Source organism: Aphidius gifuensis, linkage group LG5 (assembly GCF_014905175.1).
Source record: "Aphidius gifuensis isolate YNYX2018 linkage group LG5, ASM1490517v1, whole genome shotgun sequence".
NCBI classification, from domain to species: domain Eukaryota; kingdom Metazoa; phylum Arthropoda; class Insecta; order Hymenoptera; family Braconidae; genus Aphidius; species Aphidius gifuensis.
Window position 1 is genome coordinate 1927039 of NC_057792.1, and position 25691 is coordinate 1952729.

General features: G+C 24.4%; 2 protein-coding genes across 5 annotated transcripts in view; one reads left to right on the forward strand and one right to left on the reverse strand.

Annotated features, from left to right (window-relative positions):
- Positions 1-16110, forward strand: part of LOC122856728 (transcription factor mef2A) — a 39440-nt gene extending 23330 nt beyond the window's left edge. The window contains exons 2-7 of one of the 3 annotated variants that reach the window (XM_044158513.1): positions 2937-3204; positions 10546-10648; positions 10830-10852; positions 13632-13784; positions 13915-14293; positions 14378-16110. In XM_044158513.1, the coding sequence (XP_044014448.1) occupies positions 2937-3204; positions 10546-10648; positions 10830-10852; positions 13632-13784; positions 13915-14293; positions 14378-14858 (1407 nt within the window). In that variant the 3' untranslated portion in view covers positions 14859-16110. The remainder of the gene's footprint in view (positions 1-2936; positions 3205-10545; positions 10649-10829; positions 10853-13631; positions 13785-13914; positions 14294-14377) is intronic. The other 2 variants (XM_044158515.1, XM_044158514.1) reach the window with 2 other exon arrangements.
- A 2411-nt stretch (positions 16111-18521) lies between these two features.
- Positions 18522-25679, reverse strand: LOC122856730 (ubiquitin carboxyl-terminal hydrolase 47). Of its 2 annotated transcripts, XM_044158516.1 has the most exons (4): positions 25591-25679; positions 24720-24799; positions 19391-23949; positions 18522-19310 (listed from the first exon to the last, which is right to left on the reverse strand). In XM_044158516.1, the coding sequence occupies exons 3-4, from the start codon at positions 23905-23907 to the stop codon at positions 19157-19159; spliced, it is 4671 nt and encodes a 1556-aa protein (XP_044014451.1). In that variant the 5' UTR covers positions 23908-23949; positions 24720-24799; positions 25591-25679; the 3' UTR covers positions 18522-19156. The 2 variants fall into 2 exon arrangements, with proteins under 2 accessions (XP_044014451.1, XP_044014452.1); XM_044158517.1 differs by lacking the exons at positions 24720-24799; positions 25591-25679 and adding an exon at positions 24051-24364 and having other exon boundaries at positions 18531-19310.
- Between the last annotated feature and the right edge of the window lie 12 nt (positions 25680-25691).

The following is a 25691-nucleotide window of genomic DNA, read 5'->3' on the forward strand; positions in this document are numbered from 1 at the left end:
AATTTACTATTTAGTTTTCTATTATTTTTTTTTCTAGAAATTTGTTTAACATACCTGGAGTACTTTCTTCACCTCAACCCGTAACTAATGGTTAAAAAAAAGGAAAATTGCTTTCTTTAGTCACCATACCTGATTTTTTTATGCTTTTTTTTCCTGCTAAATATTAGACTCGGTTTTTTTTTACCATTTATTTTTTAAACTTGTCGATAGTGTTGTGGTTATTGAACACGAAACTAAGAGCAAAAAAAAAAAAAAGTTAAATACGTAATTGACATTGAGGTAAAGAAAAAAATAAAATATCAAAAGAAAAAAAAAAGCATAAAAAAATCACAAAACATTACTTTCTCTTATTTCCGTGACAAATTTGTAAAGGGAAAATTGTGTCTCTTAAAAATTGCGTCCCCCATGAAGTGTCGTTTATTTTTTACGGATTTTTTTCTACCCAATACATACCTTTTAAGAAACAAGGGTAGTTTGACATTGAATAAAAATAAAAAAAAATAAAATGACACATAAAAAAAGAAAACAAGTTAAAAAACATGCAACTTAAAAAACTTTCTCTAATCACTATTTTACTTGCATGACCAAAGGGCTAAACAAAAAAATTTTTTTCTTTTTATAAATTTGTTCTTTGAATAATGTTTTTTACTTCACATGTGGCCATACATTTTTTAACGCTTTCAAAAATTTGTGACAGGTAAAATAAAACTTACCACCCACGTCTTAAAAAACATCCCTATATTTTTTTACCAAACTTGACAATAAATTTTCAATTTAAAAATTCTCCACAAACATACATTGATTTTCCAATGAAAAAAAAAAATAGTTAATAAATTGCAGATAAATTTAAAGAAATAATAAAAATAATATAAAATTCGTGACATGAAATTGATTGAGACATGGTGCAAGTAATATGAGCCCCCATGATGTCTCAGTAATAATGCTTTATTACAATTCCCCCTTAACAAGTATAAAAAAAATGAAAAAAAAAAATTCTCAACGAGACATGTAATACCCATATCCCTCGTTTGTCCCAGAAGATAATTTAAAACACAATAAAAATGATTTTTAATAAATAAAAAAGGTAAAAATAAAATACAGCAAGTCATGCGACAATATTAATCAAATAATTTAACAATATAATTAGTTAAAGACTTTTTAATTACGCTTATATCATGGTAATTATAATTACCAATTCACATCATTATAATTTCATTTTTTTCAAATGTAAATTATACATTTACAAATGCACTAACAATAAATAAAACATAACTCTTTTTTAAATCATGTTCATTTTTTAATGCTGCATTACAACAAAAGGATCAATGAATCATTTTTTATTGTTGAAAATTAATAGTCACCAGTCATTCAAACACACATGTGCATGATTAACTGAATACAAACATTTACTATTTTAATTCAATGCATCATGAAATATATTTTGTAGTTGCTATTATTGTTCAATCAAATTTTGATTTACAAGATAATCATCATTAAAAAAAAATGAATATAATTTATATATATATATTTTTATATTGTGTTTTTTATTTTCAATTCGATTAGGAATATATTAATGCACTTGATTTGAACTCCACCCACGTATTATCATCACTCACTTGAATTTCTGTATCAAATTAACATTTTATTTTTTATGATTGTGTAAAAATATACCCGAGGCAATATAATAATAAATTTATATATAAAGATTAACTTTTTAAAGTCATGAGAATTTTATTATCATTCACAAGTGAATAGACATTTTTAAAATAAATAAAATATTAATTTTTTACTGGCTCACTCTGTTTACCTAAGATGTGCCTTCAAGCCTATACAACTCTTATATTCCAATATAAAAAAAAAAAAACGAAAATAAGATACGCGTGGTAATAAACCTTTGTCATGACGATAAAATTTATTTTCATTTACTTAACAGTTCTTTTTTTTTTTTATCTATTTTTGAACCCACTTGATCCTCATCTAACAAAGAAAACGTTATACAAATATCAAATTTATTATCATTTTTTTTTTCAACTAATAGAGAATTATATTTACTTGTAATAAAAAAAATAGAAAAAATATTTTAAAATGATGCTTTGTTAGTAACAAATTAACAGATAATATTTTTTAAAAAAATTTATTTATAAAATATTTATTTATCAAGTTAGAGCAAAAAATTTTGTATTTAAATAATTTGTTTTTTTTTTACGCATTTTAATATTTCAAGTGTCTAAGTGAAAAATAACTTAATATTTATATTCTTGATATATACACAAGTATCTTTGTGTATTTTTTATTTCCTTTGAAAATTTCAGTGAGCATTTGGTTGACAGTATCCAGTTGTGCACAGCTTTTTTTATGCAGTATGTGTTCATCCAAAAAGAAACAGACATATATATCCGATGTTTGTCCAAACCATTTCCCAAAATATATAGTGCTACAGATATACACATTATAATACATTAATATACACATGTCTGAAAAAAAAATATATATAATAATAAATAAAATATACCACCTCCCTTTTCCTGCCCCTGGTATCTCGACCCTCCATTAGATGACTATTTGTTCAGGACCCGCTGCAAGTCCCCTTAAAAAAAAATTGTATATATCAAATATTTATTTTAAAAAAAAATTCATATACATACATATATGTATAAAGAATAAAAAAAAAATTATGTTTGACTTTTTGGTATGATGTTTACATTGTTAAATTATTTTTATTATCAAAACTGTCATCACATTTTTTTTTTAGAATGATTTTATTATTAAAAATATTGTTTGATTGATTTTTTTGAATCAATTTATTTGGAGTACATATAAATATTTTAATTTATTTTTAAATTGAATTAATTGAATTAAATTTATTTAATTTAGATTATATTTATTTAATGGAATTGATTTTAATTGTTGTGTATATGTTTTTTAAATTTGTTTAGATTTCTGGTAGTTCAGCATCAAATCCAAGCTCAAGTGCAAATGACATGGATTGGTTTTCTGGTGTTGCTGAAGAAGAATTACTTTATTATACAAGTAATGATGTTGATTCATTATGGGCTGTGATTGGAAATTTTGTACCACCTCCACCAAGACCACCATATTTACCAGAAGAAGCAATTGCAACTGATGGCTTAACTACCTGTGATTTGTGTACCTGGGCATTGCGAAATGACAGGCATTCATCATTTTCACTTGATGGTACATTGGGTAAGTTTATTTATTTATTTATTTATATTACTATTTAAAGTTTAAATTATATTTTTTTTTTTTTTACTCCAAAATTTTATACCTGTTCTAAACAAAATTGGAAAATAAAAGATCCCTAAAAATACAAAAGCAGGTCAACAAAACAAGGTCAAAAAAAAACAGGGTCATAAAAAAAAATATTTAAGAATTTTGAAGGTCAAAAAGATGTCATAAAAAGGTGAAGAAAAGAAAAAAAAAATGTCACAATATATTTACGGTACATTACAAGTCGTTTAGAATATAATAATGGAGAGAAAATGTAAATTCTATGTTTGCAAATTTCACGTCTAATTATCGTTAATATTTTTTTCCATTCAATTTTTTTTTTAAAAAACAAGCACTTGTATACAATTACACTTATTTTCTCGCTTTCATTTTTTTTTCGTCTTTTGTTATTTTACGTTTATTTTTTTGTACTCCAAGACTAACCATGACAGAGTGTATTTTTTCCCAAGACTTGGTTTTGATCCCTTGGACAGACACTTCAACCAGTGTTTATATATTTCTCAATTTTCATTTTTTTTTTTTTTTTTTTTCCTTTCCATCTTCTCTCTATTTGTTTGATCAATAAACACTGTATATAAAAAGCACTTTTAAAACCATTGAATTATTATTAAAATAACGGAAATGCTTTTGATATTTGTCGGCTCAAATCAAGCTTTTATATTATTTCACTGCGGTTTTGTTGTTTTTTTAAAATATTTTTTTGGAGTAAACGGAAGTGCACACAGACAAGTTGTCGACATAATTTGACAAGAGTAGGTTTTTAAGATATTGAACATGTCACTCGACATTTTAACCCATAAGTATAAATAAACAAATAAAAAAAAAAAATTCAAAAATAAAAGTATTTAAAAAACAATTCAAAACTATCTCTTGAAAATTGAAATATTCAAAATTCAAAATAATTCCCATTCAAACTGTCACAAGGAAAAAAAAAATATAAAAAACTCAAATAAATTATTTATAATTTAATTTTAATATTTCAAAAAGTTTTTATATATTTTTCTTTTATTAAGTCGTTATCTGACAATTCATTGTCACATGTGGGAAGTCGTATGTATCCGTTACAAATGTATCAAGATTAAAAATCAAATTTATCCGATAAAAATGAGAAAAAAAAAAAAGGGAAAAATGAAAATAAAATAAATAAAAATAGGAAATAAAAAGGCATATCAGTTCATAAATAATAATAACGGTAGGCGCGTGTTTGTAATGTAGACTTAAGAAAATTAGGTATAGGTAGTAAAATAAAGTGAGAGGGTTGTTGAGAGGTGAAAAAAGAGGTAAATAAAAATTTTTATACAAGAAGGGGGTGAATTATATTATAGTGTATGCTATGATACCACATCCGGCTGATTTTACCTTTCAACCAATGGGCGTGTGCGTGTACACGCAAATATGGCGGATCATATAAAATTTATATATACATGTTCGCACCCGTTGTTTCCGTTTCTTCACAGCCCCACCTTTAGTCGGCCCTTTTTTTTTTATGTACCTCACGCCCATTCGACTCTTACTTGATGAACTTCCTCCACACCTCTTTTTTTTTTTTTTTTTAAATTATTTTTATATATTTATAATATTTCAAGATTTTTTAAAATATATTTATATATTTTTACCTGTTTTCTTTGATGTTTCTATCCTGTATTTTCTATGTTCTGTTTTTTAACTAATTTTTTCCTTTTTTTTTTATTCGCTTCATGGCACCCGCATCTGTCTGACAATCATAGGCTTTGATGTCTTAATTTTAACATGTCCTATGGACAAGTATAATTTTCAAAAATTTTTAAATTATATATATTTATGAAAAAATAAAAAAAATTAATTTTATTTAGATGTATAGATTAGCTTTAGGATATATCAGCTGCTCCGAAATAAAAAAATTAAAAAATATATTTACTAAAAATTTTAAACAATATATTTTTTATTTTATAGCAAAATAGTTGGATGAAAATTTTTTCTTAAAGTTAGAATGTCGTGAGTATTGTCGCTTGTTGTTGAATTTTTTATTATTTTACTTTTTTTTTTTTTTCGTTGATCTTTATCAAGTACCTGCCGATTCTTGTATATCGTTACAGAAAACCACTCGAGGCAAGGTGAATATAAAAAAAAAATTCAACACAATGACGATGGTTTTGTGGGAGGGATGAGGGATGAAATATAAAAAATATAAAATCAAGCATACCTGGAACGATGTAACGAGCTCTCTTTCACCTTTTATCTTCCTCGTTATTATTTCTTTTCTTTATTGGCTTCTTCCTCATATATAATTTTTTTTTCCCTTTTTTATTTCTCACCTTACAACTGATTTTCCTTTTTTTTTTTTTCAATCATTTTTTAACCTTATTTATCTTAATACTTTAACACATTTTTTCATTATTTCTGCGGTATGTTTTGAACCTTTTTTTTTTTACCTCTTTTAAACATTTATTTTTTCGTCTTGAATTTCTTCGTTTTACAACATTTGTTCGTCTAATTTTTTTTTTCAAATAATAATAACACCTTTGGTGAAAAAAAAAAAACCAATACATTTTTTTTTTTTATTGTTTAATATACTCTACCAAAAATTTTAGTTTAACTTTGCACACGTGTATCTGTTACCTCCGCAAAAGTAATCTCAAAACGAATCTTGGGTCTCTCGGGATTTATCGGTGGACTTGTGGATCCTTTTGCTGATTTTTTTTTTTAATTTTTTAATTTTATTGTATATATCTGTAGCTCTGTTGCTCTTATATATATTATACTGGTGTTGCAAAAAAAAAATTCAGAAGGTTTGAGATAACCAATGCCAATGAGAACACAGTTGAAATAATAAACAAAAAAAAAATTATATTTATATACAGAGGCAAACACGTGCGTTAACACTTTTCGTGTGGATTTTATTTTTTTTTATATTTTCAATCTTTGGATATACAATTGTATATATGTTGAGAGATGCTACTGGACGATAAAATAATCAAAAATATATTTTTTTTATAAATTTTATTATCAAAAAGTAATTGCTAATATTTAAGTTATTTTGTTCAATTGAATTTTCTTGTATTTTATCTTACCTGCAGATATTTTATTTTTGTTTCAAAATATATACTGGTTCGTTGGAAAATTATTAGATTGGAATTTGTGTTTACGTTGAGATTGTTAGAGACCAGAAAAGATACCCTATCTTGGATTTGTATTACAGAAGCCTTTAACGGTCGAGTTTATATCCCATCGTATCTTGTTTTCTATTTATTTATTATTTTTATATTTATTTTTATTCTTCATTCTCACACGATACTTATAAAATTGATACAAAATAAAACCAAATTAAATAAAAATACAAATGTACATTTTTTTCAAATAAAAATATAAAAGCCAAAAAGTAATAAATCATTTAAAATAATTTATAAAACAATAGCATATTTTGTTTGTTATCAATAGCCAATTAACTTTTTTTTTTCATGAATATATTAAAAGACAAATAATATCACATTACATAACAACAATAAAATTTATCATTAATTAAAATTTACAAATTTCAATTTGTTCGTTTGATATTCACCACAAAAACAGAAATTCGTTGATTAAATTTTTCAATATTTGTGTAAATTAACTCAACTGAATTATTCATTTATAAATGTACATAATTTATCTTTTCTAAAATTAAAAAAAAAATATTTATATACACAAACAATATTTAATTAATTTATTGTCACAGTAATTTATTAAAATATAATTTAAATTTCATAAATATAATTGACATTGATGTTAATTGAATAATTTTTTTATTTTTAAATTTAATTTTTTATTCTTCATTGTCATAATTATACTTGATAAAGTTTTTTGACAGTTTATTACTTACTGTATTCCCATGTTTCTTTTAATAACTATATAAAAAAAATAAAAAAATGAATTTTATTTATTTTATTTTTCACACCAAAGAGTGATTCTGTGAGAAAGCCCCCCCAAGCGATTTAAACAACTCTACAAACTAAATTTTAACTTTACACTTTAGCTTGTCTCTTTCAAAACTTTTTTATATATCCCAAAACGCTGCGGGATATATGATCGATAAGTACTTTTTCATTTTATATTTTTTATATATCATTTATAATTTTTTTTTTCATTCAGTGTCGGTGGGTATTATGTAGGTCTTATCACTCAACAACAAGCAGTTTTATTTTTACAACTTAGTATTTGTTAACCGTCGGAACATAAAAATTGCATCATGTTTAATATATTTATTATTTATATTCATAACCAAGTCAACGAGCAATATAAAATACACACGGATATATTTTTTAAAATTAAATTTAACTTGTCATCTTGCGTATTCATGTTCAATTTAAATTTACTCCAAATTAGTTTAATTTATTTATTTTTAATTTATTGTCAATGAGCTGTATAAATTATTTACTTGTTGAGCTAATTTATTCATTTATTTATTGTTTTTTTTTTTTTTTAAATATTATATAAAAAATTATATTCAGTGGGTGGTATGAACACAGAGTCAAATCGTGGTCCAGGATAATTAGCAATGGCGATTGCCAGTACATATCAGTGATCGTATATATACGTGGGTGGTTCCTCTTGATTTCTACCTCATCCTCTTTTTATTTTTTTTCTACCTCTTTCTCTTTTTTTTCTCGATCGCAATTAGCCGTGAAACAACTCGTTGAATTGCGCGAAACAACATGATGAAAAATAAAATAATTTAAATAAATTTTCATCGCAGCTAAATGATGGAGAGACAAAAATATATATTGATTATATTTGTAATTGAATTTAGTAATTATAATCAATGAAAAATTTATTAAATAAATCAATAATTTGTTTTGATAGGAATTTTATTTTAAAAATTTTTGTGAGCTATTATTTTTGATAATTTTATTATTCTCAAGTGTGAAAAAAAATTAAGATAATTATCAAAGAATATTTAACATATATATCAAGTCATCACGGAAGCCGAAAAACCAAAGAGATACCGGTTCAACTAATTCGATATATCACATGGATGAGTGAGTTTTTGAGATACCTAATAAACGTTTCACTGGACGTGAACATTTTAAACGGTTATAACTGTAAGAATTTTATTTTTTATCTTTTTTTTTTCTAATTCAAATATTATTATATTAAATGGAAGAAAAGAAACTGTGGTGAAGCCGTCAAGTCGTCAATTCTTTGCCACACCTTCGACAAGATCAAATGACGGATAACTCGATCATCATCTTATTTTAACTATCATCAACAACTTTATTTTAGCATTTTATTATTTTCTCATTTTCTTATCTCATTTATTACTGTTTTAATAATTTTACATGTTTTTTTTTTTTTAATTTCTATTTATTATACATATTGGCCGTGTATTTAACATGGAAAAAAATTAACAATTATTTATTATATGTCATTTATATTTTTAATTAAAAATATATATAATACAAAACTATTTATATTTTCAATTGAGTAATCAATTTTGTAAAATAGAAAGTTGTAATCCATCATTCGAAAAGCTTGTCTCGTTTATTTTATGATACCTTATGGCTCAATTTTGCAACAAGATCAACATGAATAAATATATATTTATTATATATATTTTCAACGAGTGACAAACAGCGAATTTATATATACGATCTGGCGGTGTTATGCTCCATTGGACCCCTTTTACTTCGTAAAACACGACAGGTTATATATTTTCTATAAAATCCGGTTTTCTATATTATATCGCGTGCCAGACAACGATTGACTCGTCGCTGCTGGTGACTAAATCCCACCAGAAGTCAAGAAAATACTTGTGTTTTTATGTCGTGTATTAGTTTGTGTCGGTCATTTAAAAATTTCAATACTCGATAACAAATAACCATCATAATGAATGTATAAAAAAAATTATTAAATGATTGAGAAATCATGTATTAATAATGATTTATTTATTATAAATTTCATAAACAAAATTAACGTAATATTAGCTGGAATTTTTTCGTGAATGAATTTTCTGGATGTAAGCTTTTATTACTAGTGGAAAAATTTCTTTTGGATATTTTATATGATTACTTTTTTGACTCAATTTTTTACGAGCAGTTAAATCTTTTTTTCAAGGGTTTAGGGGATGAGTGTATGGTTTTTTTTGTTCTTTTTTTCCAACAACTGTAACCAAGTATTTTGATAGTTACAAAAAAAAAGAAATTTTATATATTTTCTCTTTTTTTTTTTTATTTTTATTCACACCACAAAGATTTTTCTACCTGCAAAATTGCTAAAATTGTGGAATTTTTATTTATTTATTTTTATCTTCAAAGCTGTATAGATTTATTTGATATTTTTTTTTTTATTTTTTCCCATCAACATTTTATTCGAAGCAACTGAAATTTATTTATTTCGGTATATATAAAACACCTGCAACGAAAAAAATTTGTGATTTATTTTTTTATGTATTTTATTCAAGTAAATTAAATTAATTAAAATTAAAATATTCGTTTTTTTTTTTTAACTTCAGATTGAAATAAAATTTCGAAAATATAGAAATATTGTTAATTTATTTAACACATAAATTTTTATACACTTAAATATAAATTTATTTATCAAATACAAGTGTCGTGCTACTGATGATTAAAATAATCTAAAATAGCTCTAAAAATAATTATATCTCGTAGCGTGAAAGTAATCCCATAAAAAAAAAATCAAATACCAAAGAAAAATAAAATAAAAAAGCATAGTAACATCACTTCCTCGTTGAGTTTTCTGAGCACATACAACATTTGAAGAAACTTCCTTGGTACATACTTCACAAAGTAATTATACCAACGCGTGCAACACTATATTCCCAGGTGAGTTTACTCGCAAGATTCACCTCAACTAGAAAGAAATTATTTTTTCCTATTTAAAGAAGAATATAAAAATAAATAAAAAAGATTTTCTTTTTTTTTCTCACTGAGTGTTTCATCGCGAAATAAAAATAAAAAAAAAAGCCACGAAACTATCAAGTGTGTTAAAGCTACACTTGGAAATAAGACTGCAGTTTTTATATTTTTTTTATAAATAAATATAAAGCTAAAAAAAAAAAATGAGTATACTGCAGTTGTGTCCAATTATCTCACTGTATTTACAACATATTTTTACTTGTGGTAGATAATGACTTGTTTAAATGATACTTTAGTTGATTGTCGCGCAATTTAAAAATTATATATATGTATTGTGGTTTTGTTATACCACCTGTCACTAATTTACTCATTTAATTTGTTTATTTATTATTTTTATTATCCTCCTATTATTAAATAAATTAAATAATTTTTTTTATCTAATTATAAATTTGTATTTTTGTTGCAGAAGCATCTGGAGAATTTGGATGGTTACTTACTTTAGTCATTGTTTCACTTATATCAGCAGCAATTGGAGCTGTTGTTATGGTTACTTTACTTCACTGTCGAAGGTACCTAATTAATTCATATTTTGTAAATTAAATTAAGCAATAATCTCGTGTTAATTAAAACAAAATAACTGGCATATAAATTTTCAATTAATTTTCATAATAAAATAATTAATTAATTGAGTAGTTTTTTCATTTTAAATTTATAACTAATGAAATTTTGTGGTATTTTTTTTTGTTTCAGAATGAAGAGTTCTGGTGGCAGAGGTAATTTTAAAAATTCAATCAATATATATTTCTTTTCTTCATATCAATTCCCATCATTTCAAATAATAATGATAAAATAAAATTGAGTGGAAAAAATGAGAAATAAAAAAAGTATTGAGATAGAAAGACAAGTCCCGCAGCTTTCCAACTACCAAGTTTCTTTGCAATCTCTAATATACAAGCCAATCGATAAAGATCCAAGATTTCTTATCTTTTTTAACAATCATCGCTGTCTTCTGCATGTTCCCTGTCGAGAGAGATATTTTCTCCTTTTTTTTTTACATATATATTTTTTAAAACTTTCATAATCAGTATTCAAGGTTGTTAAATGAAAAAATAATATTTTTTAAACAAACCACCAAATAGTTTATACTTGAAAATAAATAATAAATATATTATATTTAGTTGATAAAATTAAACAACTAAATATATAATAAATCAAGTTATTTTGAAAAAATGATAATGAGCAAAACATTAAAAATTGTCACGAGTAATTTTGTATCTCTGTTGAGCATATCTCCCATCCGGATATGTCGGCGCCAATGTCACAAACCCTTTTTTAATATTATCATCATTATGGTTGTTTTAATTTTTTTTATTTTAATTTTTCATTTATTCTCTGTCTCGCCATAATTTTGTAGCATGGTGCAGCATTTAAGATCCTAACTCATTCACCCCAAGTTCATCATTGTCATCAAACCGAAACGAGCAAACACATAATGAAAGCAAAAATAAAATAAAAAAGTTTTAAATTAAAAATAAATAAAAATAAATTAAATAAGGGGTCATAAGGATCGATTGGTATTTAATTAGTTAGCATAATGAAAGTGGCATAAATGTCGCGAACATAAAACGAGACTCATGATTTTCAAGATGACAAAAAAAAAAGTAAAAAAAAATACAAATTAAATGAGAGGATAAGAGAGAAAGATGAGAAGAGAGGAATTATATAAAATCCTCTTTGATACATGAGAAAAACAAACATGAAAGAAATTAAATTTTAAAAAATAAAAAAAAGGAAATAGTATATATCTATCTGTGTTTCTTGTTCATCGTCATCATTTATTTATTTTATTATTTTTAAATGTTGCTCACTTGGACATGCGACACACAGTGGACATTGAAACGCGTCTAATTAACTTTCCGATTTGAAATCAACCGTGTGCCTCCTCTTCACTGGACTGATACGATCAAAATCGAAAACGTCGTTGTGGTCGATGTTTCAAACGTTATACTAAATCTCTTTTTTTTTTTTTAATTTTATTTTCATTTAATTTCTTTTTTTTTTTTATTTGCCACCACGTTTATAATACCTTTAACCCTATTTATTTTTTTTACTATTATTTTTTGCTTTATAGGTCATCGTTTTTATACCATTGGATTAATTTTAAATCAGCAGTACATTTATGTAGTTTTTTTTTTTGTTTGATTTTATTTTATTTAGTTTTTATCTATATATAAACTTCTTTTCAACAACAACATTGAGAACCGAATTAATTATCCAACACTCGTACCACTTGAGTCGATCGTTTCTGCAATGCTGTCTCAACACATTCACAATTCACAACCCCCCTTTTAATTTTCCCATTCAACATTATCCTATACAGTATATTTTATTTATTTTTTTTATTTTTTAATTTACGTATGTGATGCTTCTTCTGTCTGTAATCAAACGCCTTTTCAACATATTGAAATATACAAATTATTTAATTTATATACTAAATCTTTTTCCAATTGATATAAATTTTTTAAAATAAAAAAAAACGGGATTTATATTTGAGTGTATTATAATTATAATCAAATATTAAATTATTATTTTTTTTTTATTGTTTTGCATTCCATAAGGACACGCGGTGTCCTTAGATCTACAAAATCCAGTTGTGTTATACGTCTCGATGACATGAGCACAATGGTGAGAGAGGAATTTTAAAGAAAAGAAGGTCAAAAAAAATATTAATAAAAAGAGTAAAGACTAAAAATATAAAAGACAAAAAATACAGAGAGAATATAGTATCTCCCCCTTTTTTTTTATATATGTATATGATATTTTCCCCCTGTTTTATATCTTTTTCATATGCCTAGTCATGTCATAATGTTCAATGGGGGGGAATCCCATGAGTCCATGACATAAACATGAACGTACGAATTTATCCACATATCATGTAAAAATAATATAAAAAAAAAATATATATATAAATTTAGGGCGGGTAAAAATATTCTTTGGCATATCAAAATTCTGAATATATACCCCTCACCTGGCACTTCAAGAGATTCATGATGACTACCCCTTTGCCCCTCCTTATTGATGCTACATGCTACATGCACCATAGACAAAGACAACTTGCTCTGTATCAAAAAAAAAATATATAATATATAAAGTGAAAAAAAAAAAAAAGTTATGAAATATGTAAGTGAGAGAGAGGAAAGAGAGGAGGGTTGGGTGCACAAATGTGAATCATAAAAACGGTTGAACAAAATAAAAATTATATGATGTAGGGTGAAATTTGAGAAGACACACCACCACACCCACCCTAAATACATACAAGAAAAAATAAAAAATAAAATAATAATATGCCAATCTAATTTTCCATCCCTTGATGGAAATATTTCTCTTCTCAATTTCATAAATGAAATATAATGAACAATATTAATTTCATAATCCATTCAATTTTTTATTTCTTCGATCCTATTTTATTTATTATTATTATTTGAAATTGATTGTGTTTATTATTTTTAATTGAATGAATTTTAATGGGATTTTGTATTTTTTTTTTTTTAGCAAACTGTTGTGGTGTTGATGATGAATCAAATCCTCAAGAAGCACTTGGTGGTGGTGCTGGTGGTGTAGCTGGTGGTGTTTCAGTTATTCCTGATAGACCACCATTGGAACTTGACAAATTACCACCGTATCATGATGTAACACCAACACCAGGTAAATATAAATTATTTGTAATTAAAAAATGTAATAATAAACTAACTAAAATTAATATAAATTTAAGAAAAATATAATTAACAAAATTAACTAAAATAAAAAAAACCTTCTTCTTCTTCTTTTTTCTTAGTTTTATATTTTTATCCATCAGGACACAATGTATGGTCATGGCTTGGTTCACGTCGTGGTGGTGGTACTGCTGGTGTTGTAACAACACCATTAAATTTACCACAACATCGTTGTCAAATAAATATACCAGTTGAAAATCATTATACACATATGCAAACTGATGAAGCATTATATGCTGAATTAGATTCACAAACAGCAAGTTATGCTAGTGATTTACAATTACAATTACGTAGTAGTTCAACATATGACGATGGTGGTTTAATGCCTGGTGAAGATGATGATTATCATGAACTTGATGCTGCTAGATTACATCGTAGATATGGTAACAATGAGACTGATACATTAAAACGTGATTCTGGAAGAACACAACATAGTCAAAGGTAAAATAATACATTTCATTTTATTTAAATTATATTTAAATAAAAATTCAAACATTTATTCATTTATTTATTTTATTGTTACAGATTAAAAGAGCCAGACTACGAAATGTATGAAAATGGACCATCAACACCAGTTCCACCAATACATTTACCAAATAATATTATAAATAATAATAATAATAATCATAGTAATCATAATAATAATAATAATATTAATAATAATAGTAATAGTCTTCATCATCATCATAATCATCATCATCACCATCATAATCATAATCATCATAATCAACAAATACGTTCATCAAGTACAAATGATATTAATCCGTCATATCAAAATACAGCATATACTGGTAGTGATGCTGAACTTGATGGACAATTATTAAGTAGTGCACCAAGTAGTGCATATTATAGTGATCTTAGCTCAAATTCAAATAATCATAGTACAACAAATAATTGTATGACATTACCAATAACTATGAATTCAATTAATCATGAACAAACAATACATTATAGATTGGCATCAATTAATGAAACAACAACAACAACACCTTCTGATTATATTTGATATATGTCTATGAGAAAAACAAACAGAAGGTATAAATTAAGAATTGATTAGGTGAAATTGTTTTATTATTTTTTTGTTTTTTTTTCTATTTAAAAAATCAACAAAGACAAAAAGGGAGAACAAATTAATTATGTTGTTTTTATATTTAAATTTTCTTTTTTTTTGTTTGAAACATATCAATCTGAATAATGTTAAAATAGTATATCATTAGATCTTCTCATTTTAAATTCAATTTTTTTGTTTTATTTTTGTTTCGTTTTTTTTTTTTTAATTTAATAGCAGAATGAAATTTGCACAGTACGAATGAAGTTATTTCGTGGAACAGGTGTTTCGTAATTTGATGGTTTACATTCACATACACACACGTGTATATAAACATTTATACTGACAAGTGTATATAGGTATAAGCCTGTAAGGGAATAACCACTCTTCTCTTCTTCCCATTTTTATTTTTTCTGCTCTCACAATTTTTTTATTCTCGCATTTTGCTCTTCACCATGTTCAATGGCCTCAATCTCAGCCATTATAAATATATATATATATATTTTATTACTATTTTATATATCACAACCAATAGCAAGTTAAAAAATTGATTTAAAAAATTTTTATTCACTTATTTTAATAACGAAATAAAAAAAAAAAAAGAAAAAAATGTATTTCGAATTCAACTTGTATATATTTTTAATCATTTTATTTTGCATTGAAAAAATTCTTTTTTATTTTTCGTTAAAGAAATTCGTTGAGAGAGTTAAAAAAGTAAATAAGAGAAAAAAAAAAAATTGAAAAGAAAATATGCTGATAAGTATTGAGTAGGGATATCATTAGTGTCCTTGATACGTTTTACATGTATATACGAAGAATCAAGACAGCTTGCCTCCATACTTACACGCACTTTAATTTATTATCAAGTTGAACAACAACCGTGGCAAAAGACACTGTGGGTGCTTGCGGCTTGACTTTTATTTAACATTTTGTTTTTTTAAATTTTTTAAACATTATTATATATTTTATTAGTTTTTTAAACATTACTTTTTTTTTTTTAAATATTATTTGTGTGCGTGTATGTATGTGGGGTGAATGATTTTGCTCGTCGATTTATACAAGTGTGTAAAAGACAAAGATAATTGTGCAACAGATGCAACAATGCTATTGTGTGTATGTATATAGTATTCCTCGCGGGCACGCAGTAATTAATTGCAATGCTCGCGGTCACAAAAAAATAGAAGAAAAAAAAAAAGGGTGGTTGGGAGGAGGAGTACAGAATGAGGAGGATGAAGAGGGCGGTAGTGATTCTCTTCTCTTCTCGCATTATTCAACTGAAAAAAATCCCACGACGCTCGTTGGTTTTTTATAAAAAAAAAATATAAACAAAGAAATAGAAAACAAAATAATAAATAAATAAAAAATTGTGAAAATAAATTTGAAAAAATAACAACTAAAACATTGAGAAAAAAATTAAATAAACATTTTTTTCATTTAATCGCTTGGTATGTCTGCGACACGGTAGTTACTTTATGGAATTCTCAAATGTCTAATTAAGAATATTTGTAAAGTCAAAAAAAAAAAAAAGCGTAATTTTTTGAATATTTATTCAAATGAATAAAATTTTTGAAATTCGTTTTCTTTTTTTTTTTAAATCAAACTTGTACAAAATACTTTTTTCTAACTTGTAATTTATATATTGAAATTGAAAAAAAAATTATATATTTAATTTTAATATTATATAGGGAAACTAACATTGACTCTGACACTGTTGGTAATTATTATTTTTAAATTTATAATATTGCAATTTTGTTATTGTTTTAAATTACAGTGATTTTTAGATTTTTTTTTATTTAAAATTTTTGTTTGATCAGTGTTTCAAGTCAATGCCCATCAATGTCATTAATTTAAAATAAAAAAAAATCGTAAATAAGTCAGCGATTAGTCGCCAATTTTCGTAATTATCGTACTTGATAGTCTAGAAAAAAAAAATTAGAATAATTAAAATAGATTACTAGTTATTAGTTGAGGAAATAATATGAAAAAATTATAATAATACTATCATGTATATAAATAGAAAATAATTCAAACAATGTACATTTATATTTATCGCTAAATTAATATTTATATATATAACTGAGTGAGTTAAAAAAAAAATTAAAAAACAAATCTCTGTAGTGTTTTTTCTATTCGAGCTGATAATTATAAAAGAAATAAATTAAAAAACAAATATAAAAAAAAAAAATAATAAAATGAGTTTGATTTAATTATTTTAATGAAAATGTTAATTTGATTTTCAGGAGTTGGATAAGCTGTGAAATTGACACGACAATACCTTTTTTAATTTATAATTCCCTGATATTTTAAAAATTCGATATAAAAAAACAACCCTCTGGGATGGATTAATCGATTCTAGAGACAACTACTGGTTTAAATAATTTTTTTAACTATGATAGAGTTGAGCTATCCACATAATTTTTTTTTTATTGAATTGTCTAGGATCAAAGCTAATTAAGAGAAAAAAATTATAATTTTTGAAATGGTAAAAAAGGGGCAGAGGGTGGATTAATACGATTCTACGACGACTACTGGTTTTTAATTTTTTTTAACTATGATAGAGTTGAGCTATCCTCGTAATTTTTTTTTCATTAAATTGTCTAGGATCAAAGCTAGCTTAGGAAAAAAAATTATAATTTTTGAAATGGTCAAAAGAGGGTAGAGGGTGGATTTTAACTGTATTTATTTTTTTTGTCTATGATGGGGTTGAGCCATCCTCGTAATTTTTTTTTTATTAAATTGTCTAAGATCTAAGCTAGTTTAGAAAAAAAAATTCCGAGGATGGCTCAACCCCATCATAGTTTAAAAAAATAAAAACAATTAAAATCCACCCCCTACCCCCTTTTGACCATTTCAAAAATTATAATTTTTTTTTCTAAACTAGCTTAGATCTCAGACAATTTAATGAAAAAAAAATTACAAGGATAGCTCAACCCCATCATAGACAAAAAAATTAAAAATAGTTAAAATAAAAAGACAAGTTCGTATCAGGAACATATAAATGACGAATCATTTAAATTAAATCTAATTGAAATATCAATTAATTTTCATTTCAATATAGTGTAAACTATATCTTCTCATAACGAAAATTATTTTTTTTGTAGAGGTTCTGATTCTCCAAAATGATTATTATTGATAGAGTATAATATTTTTATTTTTTTAATAATAAAAAAAAAAAAAAGTTATTGTGTTAAATCGTTTTGGTCTTCGCACACGTAATTTATTTATTTATTTTCTATACAGAATTCTACGGGCGGGATATATAAATTATACATGTAAATATACGGTCAGCAGAGGGCAACGGTTGAAGATCCAAATGTCTGATATCGAATTATGTGTTGGCGCGATATCCATTGCACTCTGTTATTTGTTTTTTTATTTATTTTTTTTTTGGGTTCTTTAATTTTTTTATTTATCATCTGGGCTGATTTCAAAAGTCAAGCTTATTTTGTTACTGAAGGAATCATGAAACTCTAAATATGATTGGTGAAATTTCAATAATTAATAAAAGTACTTTAACAAATTTACGTGATAAAATTAAATCTAATTATGAAAGTTTTTAAAAAGAGGCAAGGCTGATATTATAATAATTCTATAATATTTTTAAATAAATAAAGCAACACATTGTTTGATTTTTTTTTTTCTTTTTACATCTCATTCACTTGTTCATTGTTTTTCAAAAAAAAAAAAAAAATCACTCGCATCATAATTATCCATTTACTCTTGCGCGTCAACTTATAATTCTTAATGATGTTATTAATAATCAATTACAAATATAGTTTTTTTTTTTTTTTCTTTTTTCATAACTACAGAGTATGATACATAGAGAAATATTTTTTTTTAAATTACTTAATTTTTTTTTCACGACTTTTTTTTATTTTTTAATTATCATAAGAATTATTTTTAATTTATTTATCAAATACTAGACTTATTATTTTTCAAGTCAAATCAGTACTAATGATTTCAAAATATTTTTTACATTTTTATTTATTATTTTATTTTTTGATCAAATTAAATTTTTCAGTTCGCAGAATAAATGCAAGGAAGAGATTTTAATAATTTTTCAATGTAAAATTTAAACTACTGCAAAAAAAAAAAAAAAAAAGAAAAAAAAAATTAATATATGTTTATTGTTTTGTTTGATAATTGTTTCTATTATTTTTAATTGTAACCATTTTGTTTTTTTTAATAAAATAAACTAAATAATAAATAAAAACAGGATAAATACAAGACGTGTGAAAAATAAAATCTCAATGAAATTATTCTCTATCATTAACATAAATTCTAAGTGGATGTTCACGTCTACGATATGTTGAAGCTGATGAATTACGATTATCTCTTGCTGTTTCAGTAGAATCAGCTATTTCTCTTTTTGTTTTGATGAAAGGTTGTTTTGATTTTTCAGCTGTGTCTCTGTAAAATATTCATAATTAATTATTAAAAAATCTTCAACATAAATATAAATTTACATATATTGAAAGCTAAATAATTACCTGTAATAAATAACAGCACCATCATATAATTCTGGTATATCATTACCAATAGCTATACTTGTCCATTCCAATTGTCTATTTCTTTGTCCCATTGGCCATCTGCCCTTGGTGAATTCTAAATTTTCAGGTGATATACTTGATAATTCAGCAACTTTTTCAGTTAATTCTTCAATGGTTGCTTGTGGTGATGACAAAACAATTTCTTGATACTGTTGTCCATATTCAACACCAGAATAACATTTAACAATAACAAGAACTTGTTTGTCATTCGTGACTTGTTCAAAACCATCCAATTCTTGAAATATAATATCAATTGGTGAATTGAGACAAATATCACTCAATACTTGATGATTAAAATAAACTTTTGATGGTATTTGATGAATTTTTTTTCTCAATCTTATTTTATCAACTGTTATATCAGTATTCATTTTAGATTTCATATCATTGACAATTGTATTTTTTAATTGTTTAATTGTCATATCTTTTGTCACAATAATATCAAATAATAATTGAAAATTTGAATCAGTTGATGATGTTGTATTTAAATATAATTGATGTAATTTAATTTTAATTTCATTAATACCAAGTATACGTAATAATACAATATTTATTATTGAATTATTATCAATTTTACTATAAATTCTATCATCATCATATTTATGTGAATAATTTATATCATTAATATAATCATTATCTTCAGCATCAAATTTAAAACTATTATTTGATATACCAAGGTATTTTTCTATTTGTAATTTAAATACATGTATTTTTAATCTTCTATCAACAAATAATTTCAGGTACGTATTTCCATTTTTATCATTTACTTTTTTAATAACTTTGAAGTATTTTTTTAATTCAATATTTAATAATTCTTTTTCAAAATTTTTTTCTTTATTTGAATATTGATTATCTGTTGAATCATCATCATCACCATCATCATCATCATCATCATCATTTTCTGATAATTTACCAACTAGTGTTCTATCTGAATCACTTTGACTGCTATCTTCACTATTACTTTGTTCTTGTAATTCATCAATTTCATTTGTTGCTGTTGCTGTTGTTGTTGTTGTTGTTGTTGTTGTTCCTCCAGCAACAACACTACCATTTGTATCTTTATTATTATTAATTATATTATTACAACTATTATTATCACCAGAATCAATACATTTTTTTGAATTATTAAAATAATAATTATATTCATCATCATGATTTTTATGTTCATCAATTAATTTAATATTCATTTCATCAAGTTTTTCTTTACTCATATCTGGTAAATTAATTTTTAAATAAATTGTATTATCAATATCAGTAGCTAACTTTGCCAATTTATTTATATCTAATTGATGTTTATTATTATCATTTTGCATTAATATTATTTTACCATGAAGATCGTATATAAAACCTTGATCTCTTAAATCATCTTTATCATCTTCAAGTATTTTAACTGAATCAAAATGTGTTTTTAAAATAACAGCACATATCATATTATCAATATCCATTGAATATTCATCAGCTAAGTCTTTTTTAAATTCACCAATTTTAACGTTGAATAATGCACGTCCATGAAATGGACCATCAATAATATCATATTTTTCATTATCAACAATATATATTGTTGTTTTAAATGCATCTGGTGAATAATATTTAAATTTTTCATTTTTATCACGTATTTCAAGTAACATTTCATGATAACCATTTTTATTATTACCACCAACAGCATCACTTTCTAATATTTCAGATATTTTATCATCATCTGGTTCATCATAACTACGTTTTATATATTCTTTTTTTGAATCCCAACTTACAAGACGACACTGTTCAATATCAACAATATTATCTAAATTAAATTCTTTATATACACGTTCAACTGAACCCTTTAATGTTTCATTTTCAAAAAAATACATTTTTTTCATTTTAAGTGTATTATCAATTGGATGAACAACTGATACACGTGCTGAACATAATGATGGTTTTGGTCTATCATAAAATAATTTATTATCTTGTTCTTCAATTTTTATTTTTTTCAATAATTCTTTAATATGTGGTGGAAAATTATCAACAGTCATTGGTACAGCATTTCTTTCACTATCAATTTGACGATACATAAGCATATATGCATTTATACTTGAGCCATAATAACCACTGTAAAATGTACGTGTTGGTCCACCACCAAATGTTTTTTGTATGTCATTTTGTGTTATTGATGTTACTTCTTGATCATTAAAACATAGCCATTCATTTGTTTTAAAATCTTTAATATATGCATAATAATGTCCACCAGATGCTGAACCACTATGTATCATAATTGCATATAGCTCATAATTGTATGGTCCTTTAACATGACATCTATCATTATCTTGACTATGTGTACTTGATGTTGATGGTCCATTTGACATGTCAATACCTTCATCATCATCTTGTTCATTATTTGTTGTTGTTGTTGTTGTTATTGTTGGTGGTTGTGGTATTGTTACTGGTGATGATGGTGGTGATGGTGGTGGTGTTGTTGTTGTCAATACTGATGATGATGTAATTGTTTTTGTTGTTGGTGTTGTTAATAGCTCATCAATATTATTTAAATCACTTGTTGATGGTTCATCACATTTAACACCAACACCAGCATCTTCTTCATTAATTATTAATTCTTGTGTATCACTATTATCATCAATAACAAATGAATTTAAATTTAATTTATCTGGAAATGATACTTTATCATTTAATTTAATACGTTGAAATGTATTATAATCAAAATCAAAACGTTTTAAATGTAATGTTAATAAATATGGAAATTTTTTAAATTTTAAACCTTTATGTGCATCAGTTTTTTTATTACATTTTTCACAATTATATTGATTAACACCATCAAGTGTTTCTGGTTGTACAAATGCACGTAATGCTTCTTGTACATCATTATATGCAACATTACAACCAAATGGTCTAACTGGTAATGGTATATCTAAAAATGTATCTTCACGACTTTTAATTGTTTTACATTCTAAACATTTAACATAATCAATCATTTTACCTTCATAAAGACGATTAATTAAATCAGATTGTTTTGTATTTTTAAATTTTTGTTCTAATGCATCAAACATAACACGACATAATTCTTGTATATCATGTTGATGCCATGCATCAGTTGAATCCCAACCAAAACTTTTTGTTAATGATGTTGTTTTAACTGAATTTTTATCTGATGTTTGTAAATTTAAAAATAATTTTTGTAATTGATATGGTATACTTTTAGCTTCATCTTTTTCTGGTCCATCAATATATTCCCAATTATATAGTGCATTACGAAATTCAGGTGTCATATATAATGCTTGTAATAAACTATTTAAATAACATGTCATTGCTTGATTAACAAGACCAACATAAATATTTGATGAATTGTTGTTATTATTATTAATATAATCATCATTGTTGTTGTTGTTGCTGTTGTTGTTGTTGTTAATATTATTTATTGTTTTATCATTGTGATAATTATTTGTTGTATTATTTGTATCATCATAATTATTTTGACCAATTGTTTTTATTTCTTCAATTTTGTCAAATAAACTATCAGAATCTACATCATAATTTGTATTATTTAATGTCACTGTATAATCATTTGATGACCATTGTTTATTATCATTTTTTGTTGTTGTTGTTGTATTATATTCATCTATTGGAATTGGATATTCACTTGCACAACCATTTTTAACTGATTCAATACACTGATCAAATTCATCATCATAAAATTTTTTAATAACATCATTATTATCAAAAGATTTTATACTTTTTTCATTATCAATTATTGTATTAGTTGTTTTATTTATTATTTGTATATTTATTATTTCAATAAATTCATTTTTTTTTGAATAAAAATTAAATTTTAAATTTTTAAATTTTTCATTATTTGGTATTTTATTATCATCATTTATGATGGTGGATGAATGACGGAATTTTAATATTATATGTGATGTTGCCTGATATTTTTCTAGTAATTCAGTGTAGCTTAAGTTGAGTATATTATTTGTTAATTCATCAATTGTTGATTCTGGTGTTATTATAAATTTATATGGTAGTGTAAATGCTATTAAACCATTTGTTTTATCAGATACTTTTAATTCAATAAATTTTGGTGATTTAAATAATGGTTGTTCATTAACATCATCACAAAATTTATATGCAATACCTAATTTTGATTGTTTATTTGTATCAATATTTAAATTATAATCAGCTAATTTTTTACCAGATGAATAATATAAATCAGTATTATTCAAGCAAATTTTGCAATCACTTACTGGACGATTTTCTTTTTGTAACCATGATATTAATTGACAAATCAATGATACTTCACATTCTAATGATACTAGACATTTTTTTGTTAATACTCTTACTGGTACTGTTGCTATATCCTTGACCAATACTGTTATTATAGAATTTGAATAACTATTCGCTCCTGATAATGATGGTATTATCTGATAATTATCAATTGGATCAAGTGATTCATCAGATGCTTCAACAACCATTTTGATTTATATTTTTTTTCTATTATATTATTTTCTCTTTATCTGTAAACAAAAAAAAACAATTTATTTATCATTATTAATCTCAAGTTTAGTTACAACTTTAAATAGTGTCAATTTTTTATTTTTAAATTATCAAATAGCACCTGTTTATTTTTTACAATTCACTATTATTATTTTCACCCTTACTGGCACACTTTGCACTCTTTCTAAAGCTTTGGAAACTTTTCAAAAATAAAAAAATTATTTAGTTTAATTAAAATTAGATAATTGAAAAAATTATTAAAGCTGGAGTTTAATGATTAAATGAAAAACACAATTATTATGTAAAATTTAGTTGGTGAGAATAATTTTTTTATCGATAAATATATTCTTTTTAGATAGTTGATATTGGCATAATGCCAGTTTAGAAAAAAATTGTTTAAATTGATGGAAATAAGCCGGGGTTAGTGAGACAAGATCGCACACGGCACCGAACTAACCAACCAACCCAGTAAATTAAATAAAAAGTAAAAAGAAAAATTGAAAAAAAAAAACTCCCACTGTGTTTGAATTGTAACCAGCCAGATTTATATTTAGATGATCTAAACCAAGCTTGGAAAATGGCTCTTATATTTTAAAATGAGTGAGCCAGAATTCTCCTTTCACCCTCTTTATTCAATGCCCCCTCATTTTCACCTCATTTCTTTAATTTTTATTTTTTCATTTTAATTTATTTTGCTTTTCAATCTCAACTTGTCTTTCTTTCTCTGGATAATTTTAAATTAATTTTAATATTATTAATTTTATTTTTAATTATTTTAATATTGATTTACCTTTTATTTATTTTTTTAATATTTTGGCGATCCAATTTTGGTCAGATGATAATCTGACACACCAATGAATACATGAGCAGCTGAAATGAAGAAAAAAATTATTTTTTTAAAATGTATTTTTGTTGATTTATATTTTTGATTTTATTTATTTATTTATTTTGATTAGGAGGGGGATATTTGTTTTTTTTTTTTTTTTGTAAATTTTATAAATGCTTGAAAATAAATACGTTTTAATTTTAGATTATTCCAACGAGTAAACAAACTTGTCAAAAACCAATGAATAGAATTAAATTGTAAACAATGATTGATATTAATGAAATTTGTCATTGTCAAAAATTATTTTTCCTTTTTTTTTATAAATAAATTGATTTTAAATTGTTAAATATTAGAAAATTAATTGTTTATATTATAAAATACAATAAATATTTTTTTTTAAACAAATAAAATTAAAAAATTATATTATTTAAATTTTAATGAAAAATTTATTTTCAAATTTGTAGCTTTTCCTGGAAGTCAAAGATGATTGATGAATTATTTTGTTTTTCATTGATAAAATGATAGAAATAAATTTAATTCTATAAAAAAATTGTTGAATAATTATTCGACAATTAGTCATGTAATATAAATGCATAGAATTTTTTTTTTTTTTGTGATTAATTTACAAAGCATGAATATAATTTGTCAGAAAGACATGAAATGGCTGGTCAGACAATCCAACCTGACTGTAAATGCGTCTCAGCATTATTATCAATATAATTATATAAAAAAACTTTACATATTAACAATTACATACTATTATTAATGAAAAAATAATTAACAATACTAATTTGTTGATTATTATTATTACTGAATTATTTGTTTATGTTCTTACCAAAAAAAAAAAAAAAATATCACTGACACATGTGTAACAATTACTTAACGGCCATGTTTCTTTAACAACATTTTTGCATTTTTGTTTCTCTCTCTCTTTCT